General features: G+C 45.0%; 4 protein-coding genes and 1 pseudogene across 5 annotated transcripts in view; 2 read left to right on the forward strand and 3 right to left on the reverse strand.

The window, feature by feature from the left end:
• LOC144695207 (uncharacterized) overlaps positions 1 to 25,182 on the forward strand; it is a 469,933-nt gene that overhangs the window by 138,313 nt on the left and 306,438 nt on the right. The window lies entirely within an intron of this gene.
• Positions 1 to 25,182, forward strand: part of LOC144695266 (uncharacterized) — a 290,534-nt gene that overhangs the window by 99,285 nt on the left and 166,067 nt on the right. Inside the window, exon 2 of the mRNA XM_078566178.1 lies at positions 22,349 to 22,493. The gene's annotated coding sequence lies outside the window, so the exon portion shown is untranslated. The remainder of the gene's footprint in view (positions 1 to 22,348; positions 22,494 to 25,182) is intronic.
• The window catches only part of LOC144695162 (uncharacterized), a 144,183-nt gene that overhangs the window by 56,612 nt on the left and 62,389 nt on the right, over positions 1 to 25,182 (reverse strand). The gene's annotated exons all lie outside the window — the stretch shown is intronic.
• The window catches only part of LOC144695240 (uncharacterized), a 100,903-nt pseudogene that overhangs the window by 13,322 nt on the left and 62,399 nt on the right, over positions 1 to 25,182 (reverse strand). Inside the window, exon 2 of the transcript XR_013579910.1 lies at positions 11,829 to 12,074. The product of XR_013579910.1 is annotated as an uncharacterized LOC144695240 (transcript). The remainder of the gene's footprint in view (positions 1 to 11,828; positions 12,075 to 25,182) is intronic.
• LOC144695216 (uncharacterized) overlaps positions 8,556 to 25,182 on the reverse strand; it is an 82,940-nt gene continuing 66,313 nt past the window's right edge. The window contains exon 4 of the mRNA XM_078566111.1: positions 8,556 to 11,518. Within this exon, the coding sequence (XP_078422237.1) occupies positions 10,758 to 11,518 (761 nt within the window). The 3' untranslated portion in view covers positions 8,556 to 10,757. The remainder of the gene's footprint in view (positions 11,519 to 25,182) is intronic.

The raw sequence follows: 25,182 nt of genomic DNA on the forward strand, positions 1-25,182 counted from the left end.
GCGGACTGGGAACCAGTGTAGGTCAGCGAGCACAGGGGTGATAGGTGTGTGAGTTAGGATAGAGACGGCAGAGTTTTAGCTGACCTGAAGTTTATGGAGGGTGGAAGATGGGAAGCTGGACAGGAGAGCATTGGAATAGTCTAGTCTATTCTAGAAGCAACAACAGCATGGATGAGGATTTCAACAGCAGATGGACGAGTGCGGTGGTGGGGGTGTTGGAAATGGGCGATGTTACAGAGGAAGGGGAAGTAGGCGATCTTAGTGATGGAATAGTTTCTCTCTGCCTACCCTAGCAACTCATTTAATCATCTTAAACACCTCAATTAGATTACGCCTTCATTTTCTATATCCAAGGGAATACAAGCTCAGTCTGTGCAACCAGTCCTCATAATTTAACCCTTTTAGCCCAGGAACATTCTGGTGAATCTACGCTGCACTCCCCGAAGGCCAATATATCCTTCCTGAGGTGCGGTGCCCAGAACTGAACACAGTTCTCCAGATAGGGTCTAAACAGAGCTCTGTACAGCTGGAACATAACTTCCACAAGGACACAGTTGGTTTTGGGGAGGAGAAGTTGTGGATTACCTTTCTCTTCAGGATGGTCCTGGAGTAATGAGCAGTTTTGGCAGAGGAAAGTAGGACCATATGTTGTCCATCAGATCTGGCGATGGATGGCTGAACCAGTTGTCTGCCAGATACGCTCAAATCTTCACTCCTTGGACTTGAGAAACAGGGAGATAACCATGAAGGAAGAGAGTAAAGATAATTTCGGGAACAAGAATGCAGAAGGTGAAAAAGAGGGAGTGGTTAAACCAGATTAACAGCAACAAAAGCATTGTGGTGACTGCAGGGTCAAAGGGCAGAGTTGGGAATTAGAAAGCGCTGTCCAGCTCACCTGTGGGGAGGGAAGAGTGTCTTCCAGGAAAGGAAACTGATTGGTCCATGGACCCACGTGACCATTGGATCTCTGTAACCACTGGTGCGTTTGTATGATGGAAATGAGCACCATCCTGTGTCATGAAAGTTCGATGCCATTTCTGACCATCGGAATTGGGAGCCAGACTAAAGCACAGGGATTTTAAAGAAACTTCTGTCTGTAGTCTTCTGAGAGTTTCCCCTGATGTGAGCGTGTGTGTTAGTAAAGTGAGCCAGCTCTTAGGAGTGGGTATGGGGTAGAATCAGACCCTGCTTCAGTTGATGTGAATTATAGACAGATCTTCTTCAGGTGACGGGTGTTTGACTAATACCATGGGTAATGTTTGTACTCTCCTGTCTGGGAGGTTACTATCCTGAGTATGGTGAGGGAGTTGGGTGAGTCTCTACAGACCTGAGTTCCCTCAGCCCATCATATTGTGATGTAATAACAGTGTGATATGTTCACCTTACACTCTTCCAAGATTCATTTTATGTTCTGGGAAAGATCTTGAGTCATTTCCAAATATTCTGTTATTTTGGTTGATTCAAAGTTTGATGTAAGTTGAATGTTGTGTTGTTGTTTGTCTTCTGTGTTATCAATCTTCTGTATAGATTTGTAACTCTCAATAAATTCACTTTATTTAGCTGTACCCAAATACTGATGTATTCCTAAGATAAAAACAAAAAGCTAAAAGCTACTGCGGATGCTGGAAATCCAAAACAAAAACAGAATTACCTGGAAAAACTCAGCAGGTCTGGCAGCATCGGTGGAGAAGAAATCAGTTGACGTTTCAAGTCCTCACGACCCTTCGGCAGAACTGAAGTATAGTTAGGAGAGAGGTGAAATATAAGCTGGTCTAAGGTGGGGAGCGGGGGGAGAGAGAAGTCGAGGGTGGGGTGGTTGTGGGGATAAGCAAGCAGTGATAGGAGAAGATAATCAAAAGATGTCACAGACAGAAGGATCAAAGAGTTGTTGAAGGTGGTGATATTATCTAAGAAAAGTGCTAATTAAGAATGGAAGGCAGGATACTCAAGGTACAGCTCTAGTGGGGGTGGGGTGGAAAGACTAACAAAGTTTTAGTTTTAGATTTAAAAATAATGGAAATAGGTGGGAAAAGAAGAATCTATATAAATTATTGAAAAAAAAAGGGGGAGGGGGAAGAAACGGGGTGGGGATGGGGGGAGGGGGAGTTTAAGATCTAAAGTTGTTGAATTCAGAGGGCAATGGAAAAGACAGTTGGGCAGAGTGTAAAGCGGGCTATTAATTCACTATGAGCTCATGTCGTTAGACTATGTGTTTAATATCAAAAACACTCAGGAGAAATGTTAATTAAATGGAGATTTTGAAATTTCTCCCCTTATTTTCCAAACTTATTTCAAAAAAACAGACTGGGCAGGAAGTGCTAGAAACTAAGGAAAATGTTGCTTCAGTTTGGCTGATTGAAGAGTTCTGGTTTATCCTGGGAAATTAGATACACTGCACTCGCTCAGACTGCACATCCCAAATTCAGCTGTCAGCCACAGCACTGGACAAAACTCTCACATCCAAGCCCAGGCTTTTGGAAAAGGCTGAGGCCTTCAGGTAAAATCTTTAAAGAAGGCATTAAAAGACAATTCAATAAATGTGTCTCCAGGTATGACAGCCAAATTGCTCTGGTGCTGGATTATCAATCCAGAGATTGAGAATTCAAATCCAAACCACGGAAAGTTATATACATAGAATTACAGTGCAGAAACAGGCCATTCAGCCCAATTGGTCGATGCTGGTGTTTAAGCTTCACACAAGCCTCCTCTCACCACTCTTCATCTCACCCTATCAGCATATCCTTTTGTTCCTTTCTCCCCCATGTGCTTATCTAGTTTTCCCTTAAAGATATTGTTAGGGGGAAGAAAGTAAGTAAGAATTTATGGTAAGGGAGAATTTATTCAAAAGGAATGAATTACTTAAAATCTCCAGGCAACCAGGGCTACCAAGCACATTGGCAGTTAAAGGTTACCAAATGAACTTTGCACAGCCTTAGGGCCTGCAAACAACAGAAAGGCCTTGGGAGCCGGACTGCAGTCAGAGCATTGGCAATAACAACTAAGATTAAGTGTGCTCTTCAACAGATAGGGGAAGAACAGATGGTCCTAGTTTAGGTAGGAGAGAAGGTCTCTACCTGGGTGAAAAATAGGGACATACGATGAATGTACCTGTCACCAGAGATGTCTGTTTAATGTATTAAATTCCCCCGGTAAATGTTTGACAGAGATTTCTAGTGTGGGAATAACATTCTTCATCCTCGGAGACTTTCAAACTGACAACATCAGTGTGGGATGTGTAGCCTCGGATGTGTTTGACAGCAGATCAGAAGAGGAAGACCCACAGCATCCAAGGCAGCGATAATGTGCAGTGGTGGGATCAGCACATTCACAAGAGAAAGGGGGCACAGGAGAGCAGGATGAACAGAAGGGAAAAATAATTGGCCATTACTCGAAGATTGATTCTGTGACTGGGGAGTGACTTGGGGAATGATCCCTTATTCCGCACCAGACCTCTCTGCCAGCCTGTCGGCAGTGCCACACCCCTTGCTCTGTCTCTCCCCCCTTGCCTGATCCCATGTCTCTTTCCAGGATTTAGGATGCAACAACACATTCAAGGAGGGACTTTGGAGAAGGGATGGTAGTTTGCAAGGACAGAGGGTTCAAAGAACAAAGAATAGTACCGCACAGGAACAGGCCCTTCGGCCCTCCAAGCCTGCGCCGATCATATTGCCTGTCAAACTAAAACATTTTGCACTTTCGGTGTCCGTATCCCTCTATTCCCACCCTATTCATGTATTTGTCAAGCTGCTTCTTAAACACCACTATCGTACCTGCTTCTACCACCTCCTCTGGCAGCGAATTCCAGACACTCACTACCCTCTGCGTAAAAAACTTGCCCCGTACATCTCCTCTATAGTTTTCTCCTCTCACCTTAAATCTATGTTCCCTAGTAATTGACTCTTCCACCTTGGGAAAAAGCTTCTATCTACTCTGTCCATGCCACTCATAATTTTGTAAACTTCTATCAAGTCGCCCCTCAATCTCCATCGCTCTAGTGAGAACAATCCGAGTTTCTCCAACCTCTCCTCATAGCTAATAACCTCCTGACCAGGCAGCATCCTGGTAAACCTCCTCTGCACCCTCTCCAACGCCTCCATATACTTCTCGTAATGTGGTGACCAGAGTTGCACGCAATATTCCAAGTGTGGCCTAACCAAGGTTCTATACAGCTGCAGTATGACTTCCCAGCTTTTATACTCAATACCCCTGCCAATGAAGGCAAGCATGCCATATGCCTTCCTACCTTATCCACCTGCATTGCTACTTTCAGTGACCTATGGACCTGTACACCCAGATCCCTCTGCCTGTCGATGCACTTAAGGGTTCTGCCATTTACTGTATAATTCCTGCCTGTATTAAACCTTCCAAAATGCATTACCTCGCATTTGTCCGGATTAAACTCCATCTGCCATTTCTCTGCCCAAGTCTCCAACTGATTTATATCCCATTGTATCCTTTGACAATCCTCTTCACTATCTGCAACTCCTCCAACCTTAGTGTCGTCTGCAAACTTACTAATTAGCCCAGTTACATTTTCCTCCAAATCATTTACGTCTTCTACAAACAGCAAAGGTCCCAGCACTGATCCCTGCGGAACTCCACTAGTCACAGCTCTCCATTCAGAAAAGCACTCTTCCACTGCTACCCTTTGTCTTCTATGACCAAGCCAATTCTGTATCCATCTTGCCAGCTCACCTCTGATCCCGTGCGACTTTACCTTCTGTACCAGTCTGCCATGAGGGACTTTGTCAAAGGCCTTACTGAAATCCATGTATATAACATCCACTGCCCTTCCATTGTCGATCATCTTTGTCAGTTCCTCGAAAAACTTGATCAAGTTAGTGAGACATGACCTCCCCTTCACAAAACCATGTTGCCTCTCACTAATACGCCCATTTGCTTCCAGATGGTAGTAAATCCTGTCACGAAGAATCTTCTCCAATAATTTCCCTACCACTGACGTAAGGCTCACCGGCCTGTAATTTCCTGGATTATCCCTGCTACCCTAAACAACGGAACAACATTGGCCATTCTCCAGTCCTCTGGGACCTCACCCGTAGCCAGTGAGGATACAAGGATTTCTGTCAAGGCCCCAGCAATCTCCTCCCTTGCCTCCCTCAGTACTCTGGGGTAGATCCCACCTGGCCCTGGGGACTTATCCACCTTAATATTCTTCAAGACGCCTAACACCTCCTCTTTTTTGATCTCAACATGATCCAGGCTATCTAAACACTCATCCCTGGACAAATCAACCGCTAAGTCCTTGTCTTTGGTGAATACTGATGAGAAGTATTCATTTAATATCTCTCCCATTTCTTCTGGCTCCACACACAGATTCCCACCTCTGTCCCTGAGTGGGCCTACCCTTTCCCTGGCTACCCTCTTGCTTTTTACATATGTATAAAAGGCCTTGGGATTTTCCTTAATCCTGGTTGCCAGTGACTTTTCATGACCCCCTTTAGCCCTCCTGACTCCTTGCTTAAGTTTCTTCCTACTTTCTTTGTATTCTCCACGGGCTTCATCTGTTCCCAGCCTTCTAGCTTTACATATGCTTCCCTTTTCTTTTTGACTAATCTCACAATATCCTTCGTTATCCAAGGTTCCTGAAACTTGCCACGCTTATCCTTCATCCTAGCAGGAACATGCCGGTCCTGAATTCTTATCAACTGACATTTGAAAGCCCCCCACGTCAGTTGTTGATTTGCCCTCAAACATCCGCCTTCGGTCTAGATTCCTCAGTTCCTGCCTAATATTGTTATAATTAGGCTTCCCCCAATTAAGTACCTTAACCCGAGGACTCCTGTTATCCTTATCCACCAGTACCTTGAAACTTACTGAATTATGGTCACTTTTCCCAAAATGCTCTCCTACTGAAACTTCGACTACCTGGCCGGGTTCATTCCCTAATACCAGGTCCAATATTGCCCCTTCCCTAAACAAAAACAGAATTACCTGGAAAAACTCAGCAGGTCTGGCAGCATCGGCGGAGAAGAAAAGAGTTGACGTTTTGAGTCCTCATGACCTGCAGAAGATGCTGCCAGACCTGCTGAGTTTTTCCAGGTAATTCTGTTTTTGTTTTGGATTTCCAGCATCCACAGTAGTTTTTTGTTTTTGCCCCTTCCCTAGTTGGACTATCTACATATTGTCTCAGGAAGCCCTCCTGGATGCACCTTACAAATTCTGCACCATCCAAACCCCTAGCACTAAGCGATTCCCAGTCAATATAGGGAAAGTTAAAATCACCCACCACAACAACCCTATTGCTTTTACATCTTTCCAAAATCTGCCTACATAACTGTTCCTCAATCTCCCGCCGGCAATTGGGAGGCCTTTAGTAAACCCCCAACATTGTGACTGTACCCTTCCTATTCCGGAGCTCTGCCCATATTGCCTCGCTGCATGAGCCCACCGAAGTGTCCTCCTGTCGTACAGCTGTGATATTCCCCTTAACCAGCAGTGCAACTCCCCCACCTCTTCTACATCCCTCTCTATCCTGCCTGAAACATCTAAATCCTGGAACGTTTATCTGCCAATCCTGTCCATCCTTCAACCAAGTCTCTGTAATAGCAATAACATCATAGTCACAAGTATTAATCCAAGCTCTAAGCTCATCTGCCTTGCCTGTTATACTTGTCGCATTGAAACAAATGCATTTCAGACCCCCAGTCCCACTGTGCTCAGTAATTTCTCCCTGCCTGCCCTTCCTCTTAGTCCTACTGGCCATATTCACTGGTTCCCAGTCATTTATTATATATATATACATCAAGGGTTAGTTTTTTTGAGGAGAGGAGTGATAACAGCAGATTTAAAGGAGAGAGGACAACATCGAGAGAACCATGAACAATATCGGCTAACATGGGGACCAGGAGGGGAGGTTGAATGATTAGCAGTTTCGTGAGGGCCAAGGGAACAGGAGGTGGGTCTCATGGACAAGATGAGTTCAGAGAGGCATGAGGAAAGATAGGAGAGAAACTAGAGAAAGATGTGAGTTCAGGGCCAGGGCAGGAGGGAGCATTAATGAAAGTTTGTCCAGGTGGGCAAGTGAAAGGGAGAGAAGTGGCAGAGGCAGCTGATGGGTTTGTTTCAATCTTATTTCCCTGAGCAGAGAGGTCAATAACCGGGGAGCAGAGATTTAAAGTAATTGATGGAAAGATTAGAGGGGAATTGAGGAGTAATCTTTTCACCCAGACGGTGGTGAGGGTCTGGAACTCACTGACTGAAAGGATGGTAGAGGCAGAAACCCTCATCACATTTAAAAAACACTGGGATATGAAATTGAAGGAATAGCTTCTCCACATTTAAAATGGGGATGGAATAACTTCTCCACATTGACTCTGTCCCATCAAACACTCACAGAGAAGGTACAGCACGGGTTAGATACAGAGTCAAGCTCCATCTAAACTGTCCCTGGATGTCCACTGGCAGTGGATGGTTAACCAGTTGTCCACCATAACCTTTCAAGTCTGTGTCTTTTGGACTTAAGGGAGTGGATATGAAGTTTGTACCTGGGGAAAGGGCCAGGGTGAGAGAGGGGAATGGTTTTATTGGGGCCTCGGGCATCTCAGGTGGAGGTGAGGGTGGGGTTGAGTAAATCAGGAACTGCAGAAATGTTGTGGTGAACGGATGCCCAAAGGCCGAGACAGTTGGAATTTGGAGAGTGCAGTTGTTAGTGAATTGGGGGACAGTTTTTTCCAGGGACGGATACAGAAGGAGGTAGAGCTGCAATGTGGGAAGAGGATGTGGGTGCTGAGTAACACATGGAAGTGATCAGAGATGGCCTTCTCTGTGATTGATACGATGAGAGTAGTGAGACCAGGTGAGACAGCGAGGTCAAGGTGGTGACTGGGAAGCTGGGTTGGGGAAATCACCGAAACTTCGAGTCAGGGCAAGCAAGGAAACTTCTGGAAAGACAATTGCTTCTCACATACAATCTATATTTTGCCAGCATTAATTACACACACAAAAAGCAAATCCCAGTCCTGTTAGCTCGTTACAGGAATGTTTGGAATTGATCCAATCTGGTTGTGGATGAAAAGAAAGGGCCAGCCCACAAAAAGGCATCAAATTTGGCAGCGATTACATCGAGACAAAGGGTCAAAATTACAGTCACCAAACCTCCATCATGTCCAGCACCAGTGGCCTAATGGATAAGGCACTGGCTTCCTAAACCAGGAATTGTGGGTTCAAGCCCTATCTGGGGTGGATTAAAATTTGATCCAGAAACAAATGCCAAAGCTCTTTCTCTAGACAGTGTCACATTCTGTGACAGCCAGGGAACTTCCTGTTTAACTTCTCAACCAACCTGGACAGTTCCTGTTCAGCCCCCTTCTCAATCTGTCACTGGCTTTCCACTGACACAAACCAATGCAATGTTTCACCCAAGCTGTGCACCATCCCAACACTCAGGGAACAATGTCACCTCCACTTTCCAGGCAAATACTGTCCCTTTAACTACTGCCTTCAGTTTACCCAACATCCCAAACACAGTTACTACTTTGAAATGTCAACAGATAATATGTAAAATTGGATTGAGAGATTTATGTCAGGAAAGGTATTAAGGAATATAGAACCAAGTGGAGTTAATATACAAATCAGCCATAATCAATTAACTTGGAGACTGCTGGCCCAGAATCTGCTTTAAATCCACCCCCAGCTCACACCCACTGCCAACACCCAAAGCACTTAAAGCTTTTCTTGTCTTCTTCAGATATTGATATCTTTGAAAGATCAATCCATAAATTGTGAGGATTTCTTGGTGTAAAGTAATTGTTTGATATATTTGAGTTTAACTGTGGTCTTTAGTCTCCATCTGGAAAATGTAGTTCTAAACTAAAATCAGTTTCTCAACTGGGTTTCAGAAGATGGTGGGAGGGTAACAGAGCTTGAAGCTGGCCTGTGACATGTGTGAGCAGAACACAGTATGACTGCTGATGATATTCATCATCCTTCAGAATATCCCAGATCATTCTCAGCATCTTCTATTAATGTTAAACATCACAGAGTTCAGCTGATTGCAACGATCACTGTGATTCTTTTCGAATGTTATGAATTTCTGCTCCTCTCTTTTTCCTCTCTTTCTCTCTCTCTCTCCCCACCTCCGGCATTATGAAGGTGAGAGAGAAAAAGAGAAAGTTCACCATTTTAAACTATCATACATGAAAAGACAAAGCAGAAACTCCATACAATATTATTGAGGTAATAATGTAATTATGACAATATTAAACTATTTTAACTATTTCTCCTGTTTATGTGACACAACTGAAATAAACTATTTTCTGTGGGCCTGTAGTTTGCTGAAATAATTGCTGACCACAACATGTAGACTGAAGTCATGAATATGACTGACTATTGGTGCCTGAACAACCAAAATCCCTGAGTGTAATTTGAAGAGCCGCCTCAAACAGGCGCAATCGACAGAAGCTTGTCACTCTCATTATTCCCATCTGGGGCCGTGGTCATTTCCATGGTTGGTACCAGCTTCCTGGGTGATGTTTAATAAACCAGAGTTAAAGGTTGCAACAGTCCAATTAATGCTTGATGTTACTTATATTTAAAATTCCTGATATTGTCAATTTCAGCCAGATTATGCTGATAAAACGAACAGAAACAAGTGTAAACTCTTGATCACAACCTGTGCACTTCCTTGCATATTTTTAAAAATATGTGACCAATTAAAGCAGCTTTATGGTATGTTGTGATTGATTGGCTTCATGAGCAATGCTGTGTGTAAACATCTACAAGATAGTTTCTTCACTCATTTTACAACATGTTTGTGTTGCAATAAATGGTGGGCGGGGTTTGTACAGGGGGTCCAGAGTCTGAGGAATTATTCGTGTGGCTCTGACAACAACTTTAATCCATGTTCATGGAATAATCCATCTGGAGTTGGATTTGAACCCATAACCTTGTTCTCTGAGTCAGAGGGTTGTGCGTTCAAATCCCACTCCAGGGCTTGAGCACAATTCATGGCTGACACTCCAGTGCAGTACTGAGGGGTGGAAGAGATTACAGATCTAGGGAGGGGATAGGCCATGGAGGGATTTGAAAACAAGCTCAAAAACCTCAATGAAACCAATACCGAGCTTTCCTGGGTAGAGTGCGTTATTGCTTGAATTTTGCACTGAGTTTAGACAGGAGCTTCTCAGCATATTGATGCCTTATTTTGGTGATGTTTGATGATCCAGTCAAAGGTTAAATTGGCCTTATTGAAATGATCGGACTGATGATGGGAGAGGTTCAAGGCAGACACTGTTGAGATAGACAGTGCTTTGGAATGACAGCCCCTCTGTGTGAGCACTGGAGGGTAAACAACACAGACAACTCTCAGTGTAATGGGAGCAGATGGCCCGGCTCCAAGTCTGTGTAGAGATATTGGTGTATGATGAGGGAGGAGTAGGTGAAACAATCCTGTCACACATCATGCTGGAAGCATTTGTATCCTGTGTGAGTTCGCTGATGTTCCAGGAGGTCCAACAACTGTGTAAAGGCTTTCTTACAGAACTCAGATTGAAAGGGTTTCTCCCCTGTGTGTGTCTTGATGGACCAGGAGATATGCTAACTGTGTGAAAGTCTTATCACACACCTCACACCTGAATGGTTTCTCACCAGTGTGAATCCGCTGGTGCTTTATGAGTTAGGTGGGCTGGGTGAAAGCTGTCTCACAAACATGGCACTTGAATTATTTTTCTCCAGTATGAATCCTCTAGTGGCACAGGAGGGTCAAAGTCTTCAGAAAAATTTCATTCCAAATCTCCCTCTTACTCCCCTGCGTGGATCCTCTGATGGACCAGCAGATTGGATGAGTTAATGAAGTCTTTGTCACACACCTCACACTTGAATGGTTTCCCCCCTGTGTGAATACGTTGATGTGTACGGAGGTAGGATGACTCTGAGAATGACTTGTCGCACACCTTGCATGTGAATGGTTTCTCCCCGGTGTGGATACGTTGGTGTTGCATGAGCGTCACTAATCGTGTGAAAGCTTGGTCACACACCACACACTTGAAAGGTTTCTCTCCTGTGTGAATACGTTGATGTGTACGAAAATACGGTGAATCAGAGAATGATCTGAAGCACACCTCACAAGTGAATAGTTTCTCCCCAGTGTGGATCCTCTGGTGCTTCAGGAGATCGGAGGAGTGGGTGAAAGCCTTGTCACAAATCTCACACTGAAATGGTCTTTCTCCTGTGTGAAAGCGTTGGTGTCTGCGAAGGTTCGATGAGTCCGAGAATGATTTGTCACATACGTTGCACTTGAATGGTTTCTCCCCTGTGTGAATGCGGTGATGTATGCGGAGGGTCGATGAGTGCGAGAATGATTTGTTACACACAGCACATATGAATGGCTTCTCCCCAGTGTGAATGCGTCGGTGTTGCATGAGTGTTGATGACCGTGTGAATGCTTTATTGCACACCTCACACGTGAATGGTTTGTCCCCTGTGTGAATCATCTGATGTTTAAGGAGGTTCCAAGATGTCACAAAAGTTTTATTACAAACATTACATTTGAAGGGTTTTTCTTCTGTGTGGTTTGTCTGATGGTCCAGGAGGCTGGAAAACCCTAGGACGGCTTTGTCACACAGTTCACGCTTGAATTTTTTATTTTCCATGTAGCTGCCCTTGTGCTAACGGTGGTTGTCACGAAAGCACTTTGAATCTTAGGAGATCTTATGAGCCTGTGGAGCCCTCCTCACACTTGAACAGCCTCTCACCTGTAGGAATCAGTCAGTGGTCCATGAGGCTCAATGAATGATTGAAGCTCTCATCACACTTGGAGCCCACTTACACTTCTTCCCAGCCTCACCCTGACTGATCTCCCACAGCCAAACCTTCAGAAAGATTGGTTCTGATGGAAGGCTCCACACGACTCACCAGTTTCAGATCTGATGATATGTCAAAGCTTCCCTGGGCCAGATGATTTTCAGATGATGGTTTCACTGCCCAACCTTCTCTGTGTTGAGCAATGCTGCGAAGGGACTGGATGTCTTCACACAGTTGTTTCTTGGGTCATAGTCGGGATCTATCTGAGGTGTCTATCCTCTCTGTATTCTCTGGTGTAGTACGGTGCAATCCTTCTGTAAAACAGGAAAAAGAAACATGATTTCCTCCAACTCCCTCTCCTCCTTTGCTGAAAGGACTGACTCCTCAGTTAGAAACTGTTCCACAGTGAGTGTCAGTCTGCTATTCCCCGATATGGGGATCAGATGCAAGTCCTTTCTAGTTCCTCATTGGACTGTCACACACCCTCTGTTTCCAGCAGGGACACTGGATAGTGACCAGGAGCAGGCAACGTGGCTACTTTCTTTCCTCCACCCAATCTCCCATCTTCCAATGCACCATGAGGGCAATGGAAAAGACAGTCGGGTGGAGTGTAAAACAGGCTATCAATTCACTATGAGCTCGAGTCGTGCTGGTGAAGACCAGTTTTACCCTTAGAGTATGTGTTCAATATAAAAAACACACAGGAGAAATATTAATTCAATGGAAATTTTGAAATTTCTCCCCTTGCTTACCAAAATTATTTGAGAAGAACACACTGGACAGGAAGTGCTAAAAGCTAAGGAAAATATTGCTTCAGTGTAGCTGATTGAAGGGTTCTGCTTTATCCTGGGAAGTTAGATATACTGCACTCGCACATCCCAAATTCAGCTATCAGTCACAGCATTGGGCTAAACTATCAAATCCAAGCCCAGGATTTTGAATTCAGCAGCAGATGAGCTGAGGCAGAGCGTCACTGGTCTCTCCTGTGAGTGGAACTTGCACCTTTTCCTATGCACAGTGGCCCTGTTCCTGATCAACACAGGGAAATGACAGGGAGAGCCAGGGATGGTAACGGAAAGCCCTTCATCGAGTCACACAGAATCATCGAATAGTATGGCACAAAAGGGGTGTGGCAGTGCTGCACTGTCAGAGCTGCCGTCTTTCAGATGACATCTCAAACGAGGCCCCTTCTGCTCTCTCTAAGGTGGGTGTAAAAGATCCCATGGCACTATTTTGAAGAAAAAGACAGGAGTTATCCCTGGTGTCCTGACCAATATTAATCCCTCAATCAATACCACTAAAAAACAGATTATCGGGTCATCCCGCTCTGAGGAAAAGTCATATGAACTCGAAACGTCAACTCTGTCTTTCTCTCTACAGATGCTGTTAGGTCTGCTGAGTTTTTCCAGCATTTTCTGTTTTTGTTATCTGGTCATTATCACATTGCTGTTTGTGGGAGATTGCTGTGCGCACATTGGCTGCCATGTTTCCTACATTACAACAGTGACCACACTTGAAAAGTTCTTCATTGGCTGTAAAGACCTTCGCGACATCTGGTGGTCGTGAAAGGCTCTATATAAATGCAAGTCTTTCTTTTTTCTTTTCTGAGGAGGTTACAGAGATAGAGTGGTGGGAGGTCATGGAGGGATTTGAAAAGATGGGAAATATAGAGATCCTAACACACAGACAGAACTGACAATTCATAGTCCACAGGATAATAACCAGCTCCCAACACACACACACAGAACTCAACAATAGGAAATCAGTAAGAATCCTCAGACACTCTGCAACTCCCAGATAATTACACCTCACCTTCTCATATTCAGTAATGAGCCATCAACAAAAGTCAGCCTGTAAATCAGAAGGGAAATGCTTCCAATAAACACACTCAATATCCAACACACAGCTCCAGGCAAACAGTTCAGCACAAAGCACCGAGTAAACAGCTCTCTCAGCTGGATGTTCTCACACAGCATAAGGGGCATTTCCACAGCTGATTCCCCACAGGATAGTCAGACTGCCTGAAGATTAGTGTGGATATTATGGGATGTAATTATTATAAATTGTGTTCGTTCACTCACCATGTCCTGAGTTGGTTTTGAGTCCCTACAGGAAGTGAAGCAGCTGTGGAACAGGAAGAGGAGGGAATGGGCAGAGTGGGTGGGGCTCTCTGATTGACGTCTCTCACAGCCAATCCAAATATTTCTGGAGTAACATGAGTTTCCTGAAGCTTGGGAAACTGACCGGTGAAACAGAGGTGATTTTGAGCAACAGATCAGGTGGGGATTTAAACTTGTCATTGTCCCATCTGAATAAAACCTCAGTTATTGCAGCTGCTGTCTCAGTTCCCCCAGTAAACATTTGACAGAGATTTCTAGTGTGGGAATAACATTCTTCATCCTCGGAGGTTTTTAAACTGACCACATCAGTGTGGGATGTGTAGCCTCAGATGTGTTTGACAACAAATCAGAAGATGAAGACCCACAGTGTGCAAGGCAGTGATGACGTGCAGTGGTGGGATCAGCACATGCACAGGGGAGAGCTGCACAGGGGAGAGAGTCACAGGAGGGAGGGGCACAGGAGAGTGAACAAAAGGGAGAAATGACTGACTCTGTGGTTTGGAGATTGCCTCTGTGATGGGGACGTGACTGAGTCAGATACTGACTCTCTGACTGGGGTAGTGACTTGGGGAGTGATCCCTCACTCTGCACCTTACCTCGCTGCCGGCCTCTTCCTGGTGCCATACTGCTTGCCTGACCCCTCACTCTGGCGCTCACCCTCACCTCACATCTGACCCTATGTATCTTTCCAGGATGGGGAGGCGACAACGTGTTAAAGGGCTTTGGAGCGGAAACGGAGGTTGGAGATTGGACGATAGTTTGCAAGGATGGAGGGGTCAAGGGTTGGGGTTTTTTATGAAGAGAGGGGCGATAACAGCAGATTTGAAGAAGAGAGGGACAATATCTGAAGAGAGAGAACCGTGAACAATATCGGCTAACATGGGGACCAGGAGGGGGAAATTGGGTGATCAGTGGTTTTGGGAGAAATCAGCTCAAGGGAACAGGAGGCAGGTCTCATGGACAAGATGAGCTCAGAGAGGCCATGAGGGGAGATAGGAAAGAAACTAGAGAAAGATGTGAGTTCAGGGCTAGGGCAGAGGGGGAGCATTAATGGAAGTTTGTCCAGGCGGGCTAGTGGAAGGGAGGGAAGTGGCAGAGGCAGCTGATGGGATTGTTTAAACTTATTTCCCTGAGCAGAGAGGTCAATAACCAGGGAGCAGAGATTTAAAGTAATTGATGGATGGTTTAGAGAGGAGTTGAGAATTAATTTTTTTCATGCAGAGGGTATTGAAGGTCTGGATTTACTGTCTGAAAGGGTGATAGAGGCAGAACCTCTCATCACAAAGACAACACTGACACCTGCAGCTCTAACTAGTTACCACTTTAAATCAAATCAAACTTTCAGGCTGCCAGTTTACAGGGCGAAAAGCATTCTGTACACAGCCTTGGGGCTTAACCCTTTAGAAATTTAATCTAATACAGCAGAAATATTATAATATATTGTCAGCTATGACTTAGTTAGCACTCTTGTCTCTGAGTCAGAAGGTTGTGGGTTCAAGTCTCACTCCAGAGACTTGAGCGCTGAGGCTGACACATTGCTGTTTGTGAGAGCAGATGACTTATGAGATCAGAGATTCAAAACACTACACTTCTAAAAGCACTTCATTGGTTGTAAAGTGCTTTTGGATGGACTGTGAAAATTGATAAATAAAAGCAATTCTTTCTCTCTCAAAGAAATGTTATGCTTCCTGTGAACTGGAAGTTATAAACCCATTGATGGAAAAAGTATATCAGCCCACAGTGACCAATATAATATAAAATCAAAATACTGCGGATGCTGGAAATCTGAAACAAAAACAAAAATAGCTGGAAAAACTCAGCCGGTCTGACAGCATCTGTGGTGAGGAAAACTGAGTAAATGTTAACTCAGTCTTCCTCTCCACAGTGACCAATATATTGTGTACAGGACTCTTCCTGTACGCTCCTGAGTGTTTCAGTGAATAGGAATACACTACACTGACAGAAGAGGCTGTTTGGGTAAAGCTAAATATGAATTTATTGTGAGTTATAAATCTACACAGAAGGTTAAAAAAACAACAGGCACACAATATTCAGCTTATTGAGGTATGATGGGCTGTGGGAACTTAGGTCTGTAGAGGCTCATCCCACTCCCTCACCATACTCAGGATAGTAGTTCTCCCAGGCAGGAGAGTACAAACATTACCCATGGTATTAGTCAAACACCCATCACCTGAAGAAGATCTGTCTATAATTTACATCAGCAACTAAAGCAGGTTCCGATTCTACCCCATACCCAGTCCTGAGAGCTGGCTCACTTTACCAGTACAGGGGGCTTAGCACTAAAATCCAAGCTAGGGTTTACAGGGAAGATGTCAGGAAGTGTCAGGAAGGCAGGTAATGCAGGAGTCCCTGAGTGTATCTCACTCTCTGACCAGTATTCAGTTCTGAATAGTGATGAAAGTGATGGTTGATCTGGGAAATGCAGCCAGAGCCAAGTCCGTGGTACCACAGCTGGCTCAGCTGTACAGGGGGCACAAAGAAGACTGGAAGAGCAATCGTGAGAGGAGATTCAATAGTTAGGAGTACAGGCAGACATTTCTGCAGCTGCAGATGAGAACCCAGGATAGTGTGTTGCCCCCTGATGCCAGGGTCAAGGATGTCACTGAATGGCTGCAGAGCACCCTAAGGGGGGGTGGGGTTGGGAGGGTGAAAAGCTCCCAATAACACAGGTTGAAAGAGGGATTTGTTCCTGCAGTCAGAATCTATGGAGCTAGTTAGGAAATCAGCAAACAGGACCTCAAATTTCCACACCTATAAATAGTAAAAAGGTGGTAAAAGGAGGAATGGGGTCAATTCAGGACCAAAAGGGGATTTCTGCAAGAGGCAGGAGGCAAGGCTGAGGTATTAAATAAATACTTTGCATCTGTCTTTACCAAGGAAGAAGATGCTGCCCAGGTCATGGAGAAAGAGGAGGTAGTTCAGACACTTGAAGGATTGAAAATTGATAAGGAGGAGATATTGGATAGGCTGGCTGTACTGAATTTTATAAGGCACCAGGACTGGATGAGATACATCCAAGGATACTAAGGGAAGTGAGAGTGGAAATTGCAGAGGCACTGGCCATAATTTTCCAGTCTTCCTTAGACTCAGGGGTGGAGCAAGATGACTGGGGAATTGCACAAGTGTTACACCCTTGTTCAAAAATGTGTAAAGATAAGGCTAGCAATAGGCCTGTCAGTTTAACATCAGTGGTGGGGAAGCTTCTAGAAATGATAATTCAAGACAAAATTAATCATCACCTGGGCAAATGCGGGTTAATTAAGGAGGGGCAGCGCAAATAAATCTGTGACCTCTACCAACTAGAAGGAGAAGGGCAGCAGATGCATGGGAACACCACCAACTGCAAGTTCCCCTCCAAGTTATACATCATCCTGAATTAGAACTATATCACCATTCCTTCTCTATCGCTGGGTCAAAATCCTGGAACTCTCTCCCGAACAGCACTGTGGGTGTTCCTACAACACAAAGACTACAGTGACTCATGAAACAGCTCACCAACATCTTATCAAGGGCATTTAGAGATGGGCAATAAATGCTGGCCGAGCCAGTGATGCCCATTTCCCACGAACGTATATAAAAAATATGTTAAATTAAGTTGCTTGAGTTTTCTGATACGGTAACAAAGATGGTTGATGAGGGTAATGCAGTGGGAGGTTAAAGGCTGAAAAATACCCAGGGCCTAATAATCTACGTCCCAGGGCACTAAAGAAAGAGAAATCATTCAAGTGTAAGATGTAGATGATTGAAGGATTCTGGTTTATCCTAGAAAATTCGATACACTGTACTCACTTAGACTGCACATCCCAAATTCAGCAATCAGCCACAACACTGGGCAAAACTATCAAATCCAAGCCAAGGCTTTTGGGAAAGGCCGAGGCCTTGAGGTAAAATCTTTAAAGAAGGAGTTAAAAGACGTTTCAATAAATGTGTCTCCAGGTATGGCAGCTGAATTGCTATGGTGCTGGATTAACAATCCAGAGATTGAGAGTTCAAATCCAACCACGGAAAGTTACATACATAGAATTACAGTGCAGAAACAGGCCATTCGGCCCAATTGGTCCATGCTGGTGTTTGTGCTTCATAAGAGCCTCCACTGACCCATCTTCATCTCACCCTATCAGCGTATCCTTCTGTTTCTTTCTCCCTCATGTGCTAATCTATTTTTCCCTTAAAGGCAACTATGCTATTCACCTCAACCACTCCATTTGTGAAGGTGAATTTAATACATTTTGTAATTTGTGGAATAAAATCAAAATCAAAACATGAAAACTTTCAAATTGTCCTAAAAACCCAAATATTGTCCTTCAGGGAAGGGAACCTGCTACAACTGCCTGGTATGGTCTGGTCTACATGTGACTCCAGTCCCACACAACATGGTTAATTCTGAACTGCCCTCTGAAGTGGACTCACAAACAATGATTAACAATCACTACAAAGTCCAATAATAAGAGGAAAATCAGATAGATCCAGATAATCCTGGCATTGTGTCAGAATAAGATTAATGTGATCTCCGCCCAGTGAAATCTGTAAAGTCTCTCTTACCAAGGTCTGAGGACAAGTATCCAAGTGAGGAGAGCTGCCCCACAGAGGCACTGGTCAAGGCACAGTGATACTCACTAAAGCTTGGGGCAGCTGCCGCAAAGGCGCAATGGGGAAGGGTCGCTGTCTAAGACCTTTCTACCACAGCGCACCGAGAGACTGGGAACTGTTTAGAGCCCCTCGGGCTGTACAGATCAAAATGAAAGGCTGTAAATGATTGTAATATTGTTTGTGCTGATGCACCTGGTGATACATTTTGTAAAAGTTTAACCTGGATTGTACCCTTGTAATGTTGTTTTTGAAATGGTTTTAAATGTGATTGAAGATATTTTATGAATAAAGTATATTTTTACAAAAAAAAAAATCAGCACATGCACAGGAGGGAGGGACACAGAAGAGAGGGTCACTGGAAAGGGGCACAGGAGAGCAGGGCAGAGGGAAGAGGAATAGGGGGGGGAGGTAGAGAGAGGGAAAGGAGTTTGACTTGGGAAATGACACGGTGCTCTGTGGGTGTCCCTGTGTTCGGATTTTCACTCTGTGGCTCGAGAAGTGACTTTGGAAATCACCCCTCACCACTCACCTGATCTCTCTGCTGGCCACTTGCTGAAAACTAGATAAGCACATGAGGGAGAAAGGAACCGAAGGATATGCTGATAGGGTGAGATGAAGAGGGGTGAGAGGAGGCTTGTTTGAAGCATAAACACCAGCATGGACCAATTAGGCTGAATGGCCTGTTTCTGCACTGTAATTCTATGTATGTAACTTTCTGTGGTTGGATTTGAACTCAATCTCTGGATTGTTAATCCAGCACCAGAGCAATTTTGCTGCCGTATCTGGAGACACATTTATTGAAATGTCTTTTAATGCCTTCTTTAAAGATTTAACCTGAAGGCATCGGCCTTTCCGAAAAACCTGGGCTTGGATTTGATAGTTTTGCCCAGTGCTGTGGCTGATAGTTGAATTTGGGATGTGCAGTCTGAGCGAGAGCAGTATATCTAATTTCCCAGGATAAACCAGAACCCTTCAATCAGCTACACTGAAGCAATATTTTCCTTAGCTTCTAGCACTTCCTGCTCAGTGTGTTTTCTTCAAATAATCTTGGAAAACAAGGGGAGAAATTTCACAATCTCCATTCAATTAACATTTCTCCTGACTGCTTTTATATTAAACACATATTCTAAGGATAAAACTGTACTTTGCCAGCACGACTTGAGCTTACAGTGAATTGATAGCATGTTTACGTGCTGGCTAAAAAAAGTTCTCTTCAATGCGGTTCAAGAATTTTACAGCTTCCGTGTCCTTCACACTGTTTTATCCCAATTGATATTAGGATCGTTGAAGTCCCCCAATGCCCTACACTCCGCCTGACTGTCTTTTCCATTGCCCTCATGGCACCTGGGAAGATGGGGGAGCTGGGCAGAAGAAAGAAAGTAGCCACAATGCCTGTTCCTGGTCACTATCCAGTGTCTCTGCTGGAAACAGAGGGTGTGTGACAGTCAAGTGAAGAAAAATAAAAGACTTGCATCTGATCCCCCACACAGGGGAATAGCAGACTGGCACTCGCTGCGGAACAGTCTCTAATTGAGAAGTCAGCCCCTTCAGCAAAGGAGGAGAGCGAGTTTGAGGAAATCATGTTTCCTTTTCCTGTTTTACAGAAGGATTGCACTGTACTACACCAGAGAATACAGAGAGGATTGACATTACAGGTAGTGTAAGTAAGCCTGTATACTACATTTTAGTGTAACCCAGTCATTTTCAGGTTAATTTAAGATATATTCATTGTAATAAACTAACAGGGTTGAACACCATATTGTGCTAACACTGAGATAAGAAGCCATTTTGATGTTGTTAACCTTTTACAACAAACTAACCCAAAATAGCATTATGAAGCTGTCACTGACTAACAACAGATGATTTCATTACAAGGAAGTGCCTCAATTTCTGTTGTGTTGAGTCAGAAGTGGCCAGGTGTTCAGTAGGAGCAGTATGATTTCCCTCATGGTTCACTATTCTACTGACCACCGCTGTGAAGCACCTCCCAGTGAGGGGGCAGACTCACTGTAAAGGGAGATAGAGTTATAACCTACAACTGGCAGCAGAGCAGATTAGGAGTGTCTGCACACTAGTTCAAACTCAGTGTGTCAAGGAGCACTGAAGGATGCACCTTCAGGCTGCAGTCCCCCTCCCTGCATGGTCAGAGTAGGTGTTGAGGGTAGTTACTGATCTCAGCATAGATAGTGGGGAGGCAAGCGGTAGAGAGGGAGCCAATCCTGCTCCTGACATGTCTATCTGCTGGTTTGATGATAATCATAGAATGAGGGCTGTGACAGGCTTTGAGATTGTGGTGGAATACAATCCTGCTGCTGCTGATGGCTCACTGCACCTCATGGATACCCAGTTTTCAGATCTGTCCTTCGTCTACTTCCCTAGTGATGATTAATATGGTGAAGCACTCATTCATCAGTTGGGAGGGGAGTGGTAGTTTTCCTTTAACTTGTTTGACCTGAAGCCATGAGACTCCATGGAGTTAATATTGAGACTTCCCCACCTGCCAGTGGGATGTGACACACCCAGGGATGGTAACGGAGGAATCTGGGATGTTTCCAGATTGATAGGATTCAGTGAGTATCACTGCTACTTGACCAGTCTGTGGGGCAGCTTTCCTCACTTGGGTATTTGTCCTCTGACCTTGGTAAGAGAAACGTTTACAGATTTCACTGGGCTGAGATCATCGTAATCTTATTCTAACACAATGCCAGGGTTGTTCATATCTATCTGATTTTCCTCTTATTATTGGACTTTGTAGCGATTGTTTATCTTTGTTTGCGAGTCCACTTCAGAGGGCAGTTCAGAGTCAATCATGTTGAGTGGGACTGGAATCACATGTAGACCAGACCAGGCAGCTGTAGCAGGTTCCCTTCCCTGATAGACAATATTGAGGTTTTTATGGCAACCTGAACGTTTTCATGTTTTCATTTTGATTGCAAAATTTATTAAAGTCAGTTTCACAACATGGAGTGGTTGAGGTAAATAGCATAGTTGCCTTTAGGGTGAGATGAAGAGGGGTGAGAGGAGTCTCGTGCGAAGCATAAACACCAGCATCAACCAATTAGGCTGAATGACCTGTTTCTGCACTGTAATTCTATGTATGTAACTATCCATGGTTGGATCTGACTTCACAATCTCTGGATTGATAATCCAGTACCAAAGCAATTCGGCTGCCGTACCTGGAGACACATTTATTGAAATGTCTTTTAATGCCTTCTTTAAAGATTTTACCTGAAGGCCTCAGCCGTTCCAAAGGGCCTGGACTTGGATTTGATAGTTTTGCCCAGTTCTGTGGCTGATAGCTGAATTTGGGATGTGCAGTCTGAGCGAGTGCAGTGTATCTAATTTCCCAGGATAAACCAGAACCCTTCAATCAGCTACACTGAAGCAATATTTTCCTTAGCTTCTAGCGCTTCCTGCCCAGCGTGTTTTCTTCAAACAAGGGGAAAAAATTCAAAATGTCCATTCAATTAACATTTCTCCTGACTGCTTTTTGTATTAAAAACGCACTCTAAGGGTAAAACTGATCTGCACCAACACAACACGAGCTCATCTTGAATTGATAGCAAATTTTATAGTCTGCCTGTCTCTTCCATTGCCTTCAGGTGCCTGGGAAGATGGGGGCTGGGTGGAGGAAAGAAACGTTGTCTGCTTCTGGTCACTATCCAGTGTCCCTGCTGAAAACAGAGGGTGTGTGACAGTCAAGTGAGGAAAAAGAAAGGACTTGTATCTGGTCCCCCACACAGGGGAACAGCAGACTGGCACTCACTGTGGAACAGTCTCTAACTGAGGAGTCAGCCCCTTCAACAAAGGAGGAGAGGGAGTTGGAGGAAATCATGTTTCCTTTTCCTGTTTTACAGAAGGATTGCACCGTACTACACCAGAGAATACAGAGAGGATAGACACCACAGATAGATCCTGACTATCATCAAAGGAACAACTGCGGAACCTTGGGAAGACATCCAGTCCCTTCACAGCATTGCTCAACACAGAGAAGGTTGGGCAGTGAAACCTTCATCTGGAAATCGGTCAGGTCAGGGGAGCTTTGACATATCATCAGATCTGAAACTGGTCAGTCGTGTGGAACCTTCCATCAGGACCAACCTTTCCGAAGGTTTGGCTGTGGGCGATCGGTCAGGGTGAGGTTGGGAAGAAGTGTGAGTGGGCTCCAAGTGTGGTGACAGCTTCAATCATTCATTGAGCCTCATGAACCACTGACTCATTCCTACAGGTGAGAGGCTGTTTAAGTGTGAGGAGGGCTCCATAGGGTCATAAGATCTCCTAACATAAAGAGATGCATTTTTTTTTTATTCATTCACAGGAAATGGGCTTTGCTGGCTGGGCCAGCATTTATTGCCCATCCCTAGTTGCCCTTGAGAAGGTGGTGGAGCTGCCTTCTTGAACCGCTGCAGTCCATGTAGTGTAGGTCCACCCACAGTGCTGTTAGGAATTGGGAGTTCCAGGATTTAGACCTAGTAACAGTGAAGAAACGACAATATATTTCCAAGTCAGGATGGTGAGTGACTTGGAGGGGAACTTCCAGGGAGTGGTGTTCCCATCTATCTGCTTCCCTTGTCCTTCTAGGCGGTAGTGGTCGTGGGTTTGGAAAGTGCTGTCTAAGGAGCCTTGGTGAATTCCTGCAGTGCATCTTGTAGATGGTGCTCACTGCTGCTACTGTGCGTCGGTGGTGAAGGGAGTGAATGTTTGTGGATGTGGTGCCAATCAAGTGGACTGCTTTGTCCTGGACTGTTATGAGCTTCTTCAGCGTTGTAGCAGCTGCACTCATCCAGGCAAGTGGGGAGTATTCCATCACATTCCTGACTTGTGCCATGCAGATGGTGAACAGGCTTTGGGGAGTCAGGAGGTGAGTTACTCGTCACACAATTCCTAGCCTCTGACCTGCTCTTCTAGCCACAGTATTTATATGGCTAGTCCAGTTCAGTTTCTGGTCAATGGTAACCCCCAGGATGTTGATCGTGGAAGATTCAATGGTGGTAATGCCATTGAACATCAAGGGGTGATGGTTAGATTCTCTCTTGTTGGAGATGGTCATTGCCTGACACTTGTGTGGCGCGAATGTTACTTACTTACCTCCAGCTCAAGCCTGGATATTGTCCAGTTCTTACTGCATTTGGACATGGACTGCTTCAGTATCAGATGAGTCGCTAACGGTGCTGCACATTGTGCAATCATCTGCGAACATCCCTATTTCTGACCTTATGATGGAAGGAAGGTCAGCGAGGAAGCAGTTGATGATGGTTGGGCCTAGGACACTACCCTGAGGAACTCCTGCAGTGATGTCCTGGAGCTGGGATGACTGACCTCCAACAACCACAGCCATCTTCCTTTGTGTTAGGTATGACTCCAACCAGTGGAGAGTTTTCCCCCTGATTCCCATTGACTCCAGCTTTTATAGGGCTCCTTGATGCCACTCAGTCAAATGCTGCCTTGATGTCAAGGGCAGTCACTCTCACCTCACCTCCGGGGTTCAGCTCTTTTGTCCATGTTTGAACCAAGGCTGTAACAAGGTCAGGATCTGAGTGGCCATGGCGGAACCCGAATGGGCATCAGTGAGCAGGTTATTGCTAAGCAAGTGCCGCTTGATAGCACTGTTGATGATCCCTTCCATTACTTTACTGATGATCAAGAGTAGAATGATGGGGCGGTAATTGGCCGGGTTGGATTTGTCCTGCTTTTTGCGTACAGGACATAACTTGGGCAATTTTCCACATAGCCGGGTAGATGTCAGTGTTATAGCTGTACTTGAACAGCTTGGCTAGGGACGCAGCAAGTTCTGGAGCAAAAGTCTTCAGTACTATTGCCGGAATGTTATCAGGGCCCATAGCCTTTGAAGTATCCAGTGCCTTCAGCCGTTTCTTGATGTCACACGGAGTGAATCAAATTGGCCAAAGACTGGCATCTGTGATGCTGGGGACCTCCGGAGGAGGCCAAGATGGATCATCCACTTGGCATTTCTAGCTGATGATTGTTGCGAATGCTTCAGCCTTGTCTTTTGCACTGCTGTGGTGGGCTCCTCCATCATTGAGGATGGGGATATTCGTCAAGCCACCTCCTCCAGTGAGTTGTTTAATTGTCCACCACCATTCACAACTGGATGCGGCAGGTCTGCAGACCTTAGATCTGATCCGTTGGTTGTGGGATCGCTTAGCTCTAACACTTGCTGCTTATGCTGTTTGTCATGCAAGTAGTCCTGTTTTTTAGCTTCACCAGGTTGACACCTCATTTTTAGGTATGCCTGGTGCTGTTCCTGGCATGCCCCCCTGCACTCTTCATTGAACCAGGGTTGATACCTGGCTTCATGGTCATGGTAGTGTGTAGGATATGCTGGGCGATGAGGTTACAGATTGTGTTTGAGTACAATTCTGCTGCTGCGGATGGCCCACAGCGCCTCATGGATGCCCAGTCTTGAGTTGCTAGATCTGTTCAAAATCTATCCCATATAGTATGGTGGCAGTGCCACACATTATGGAGGGTATCCTCAATGTGAAGGCGGGACTTTGTCTCCACAAGACTGTGCGGTGGTCACTCCTACCGGTACTGTCATGGACAGATGCATCCACGGCAGGCAGGTTGGTGAGGATGAGGCCAGGTATGTTTTTCCCTCTTGTTAGTTCCCCCACCACCTGCCGCAGACCCAGTCTAGCAGCTATGTCATTTAGGACTCAGCCAGCTA

This window comes from Cetorhinus maximus, chromosome 21, assembly GCF_964194155.1.
Source record: "Cetorhinus maximus chromosome 21, sCetMax3.hap1.1, whole genome shotgun sequence".
NCBI lineage: Eukaryota > Metazoa > Chordata > Chondrichthyes > Lamniformes > Cetorhinidae > Cetorhinus > Cetorhinus maximus.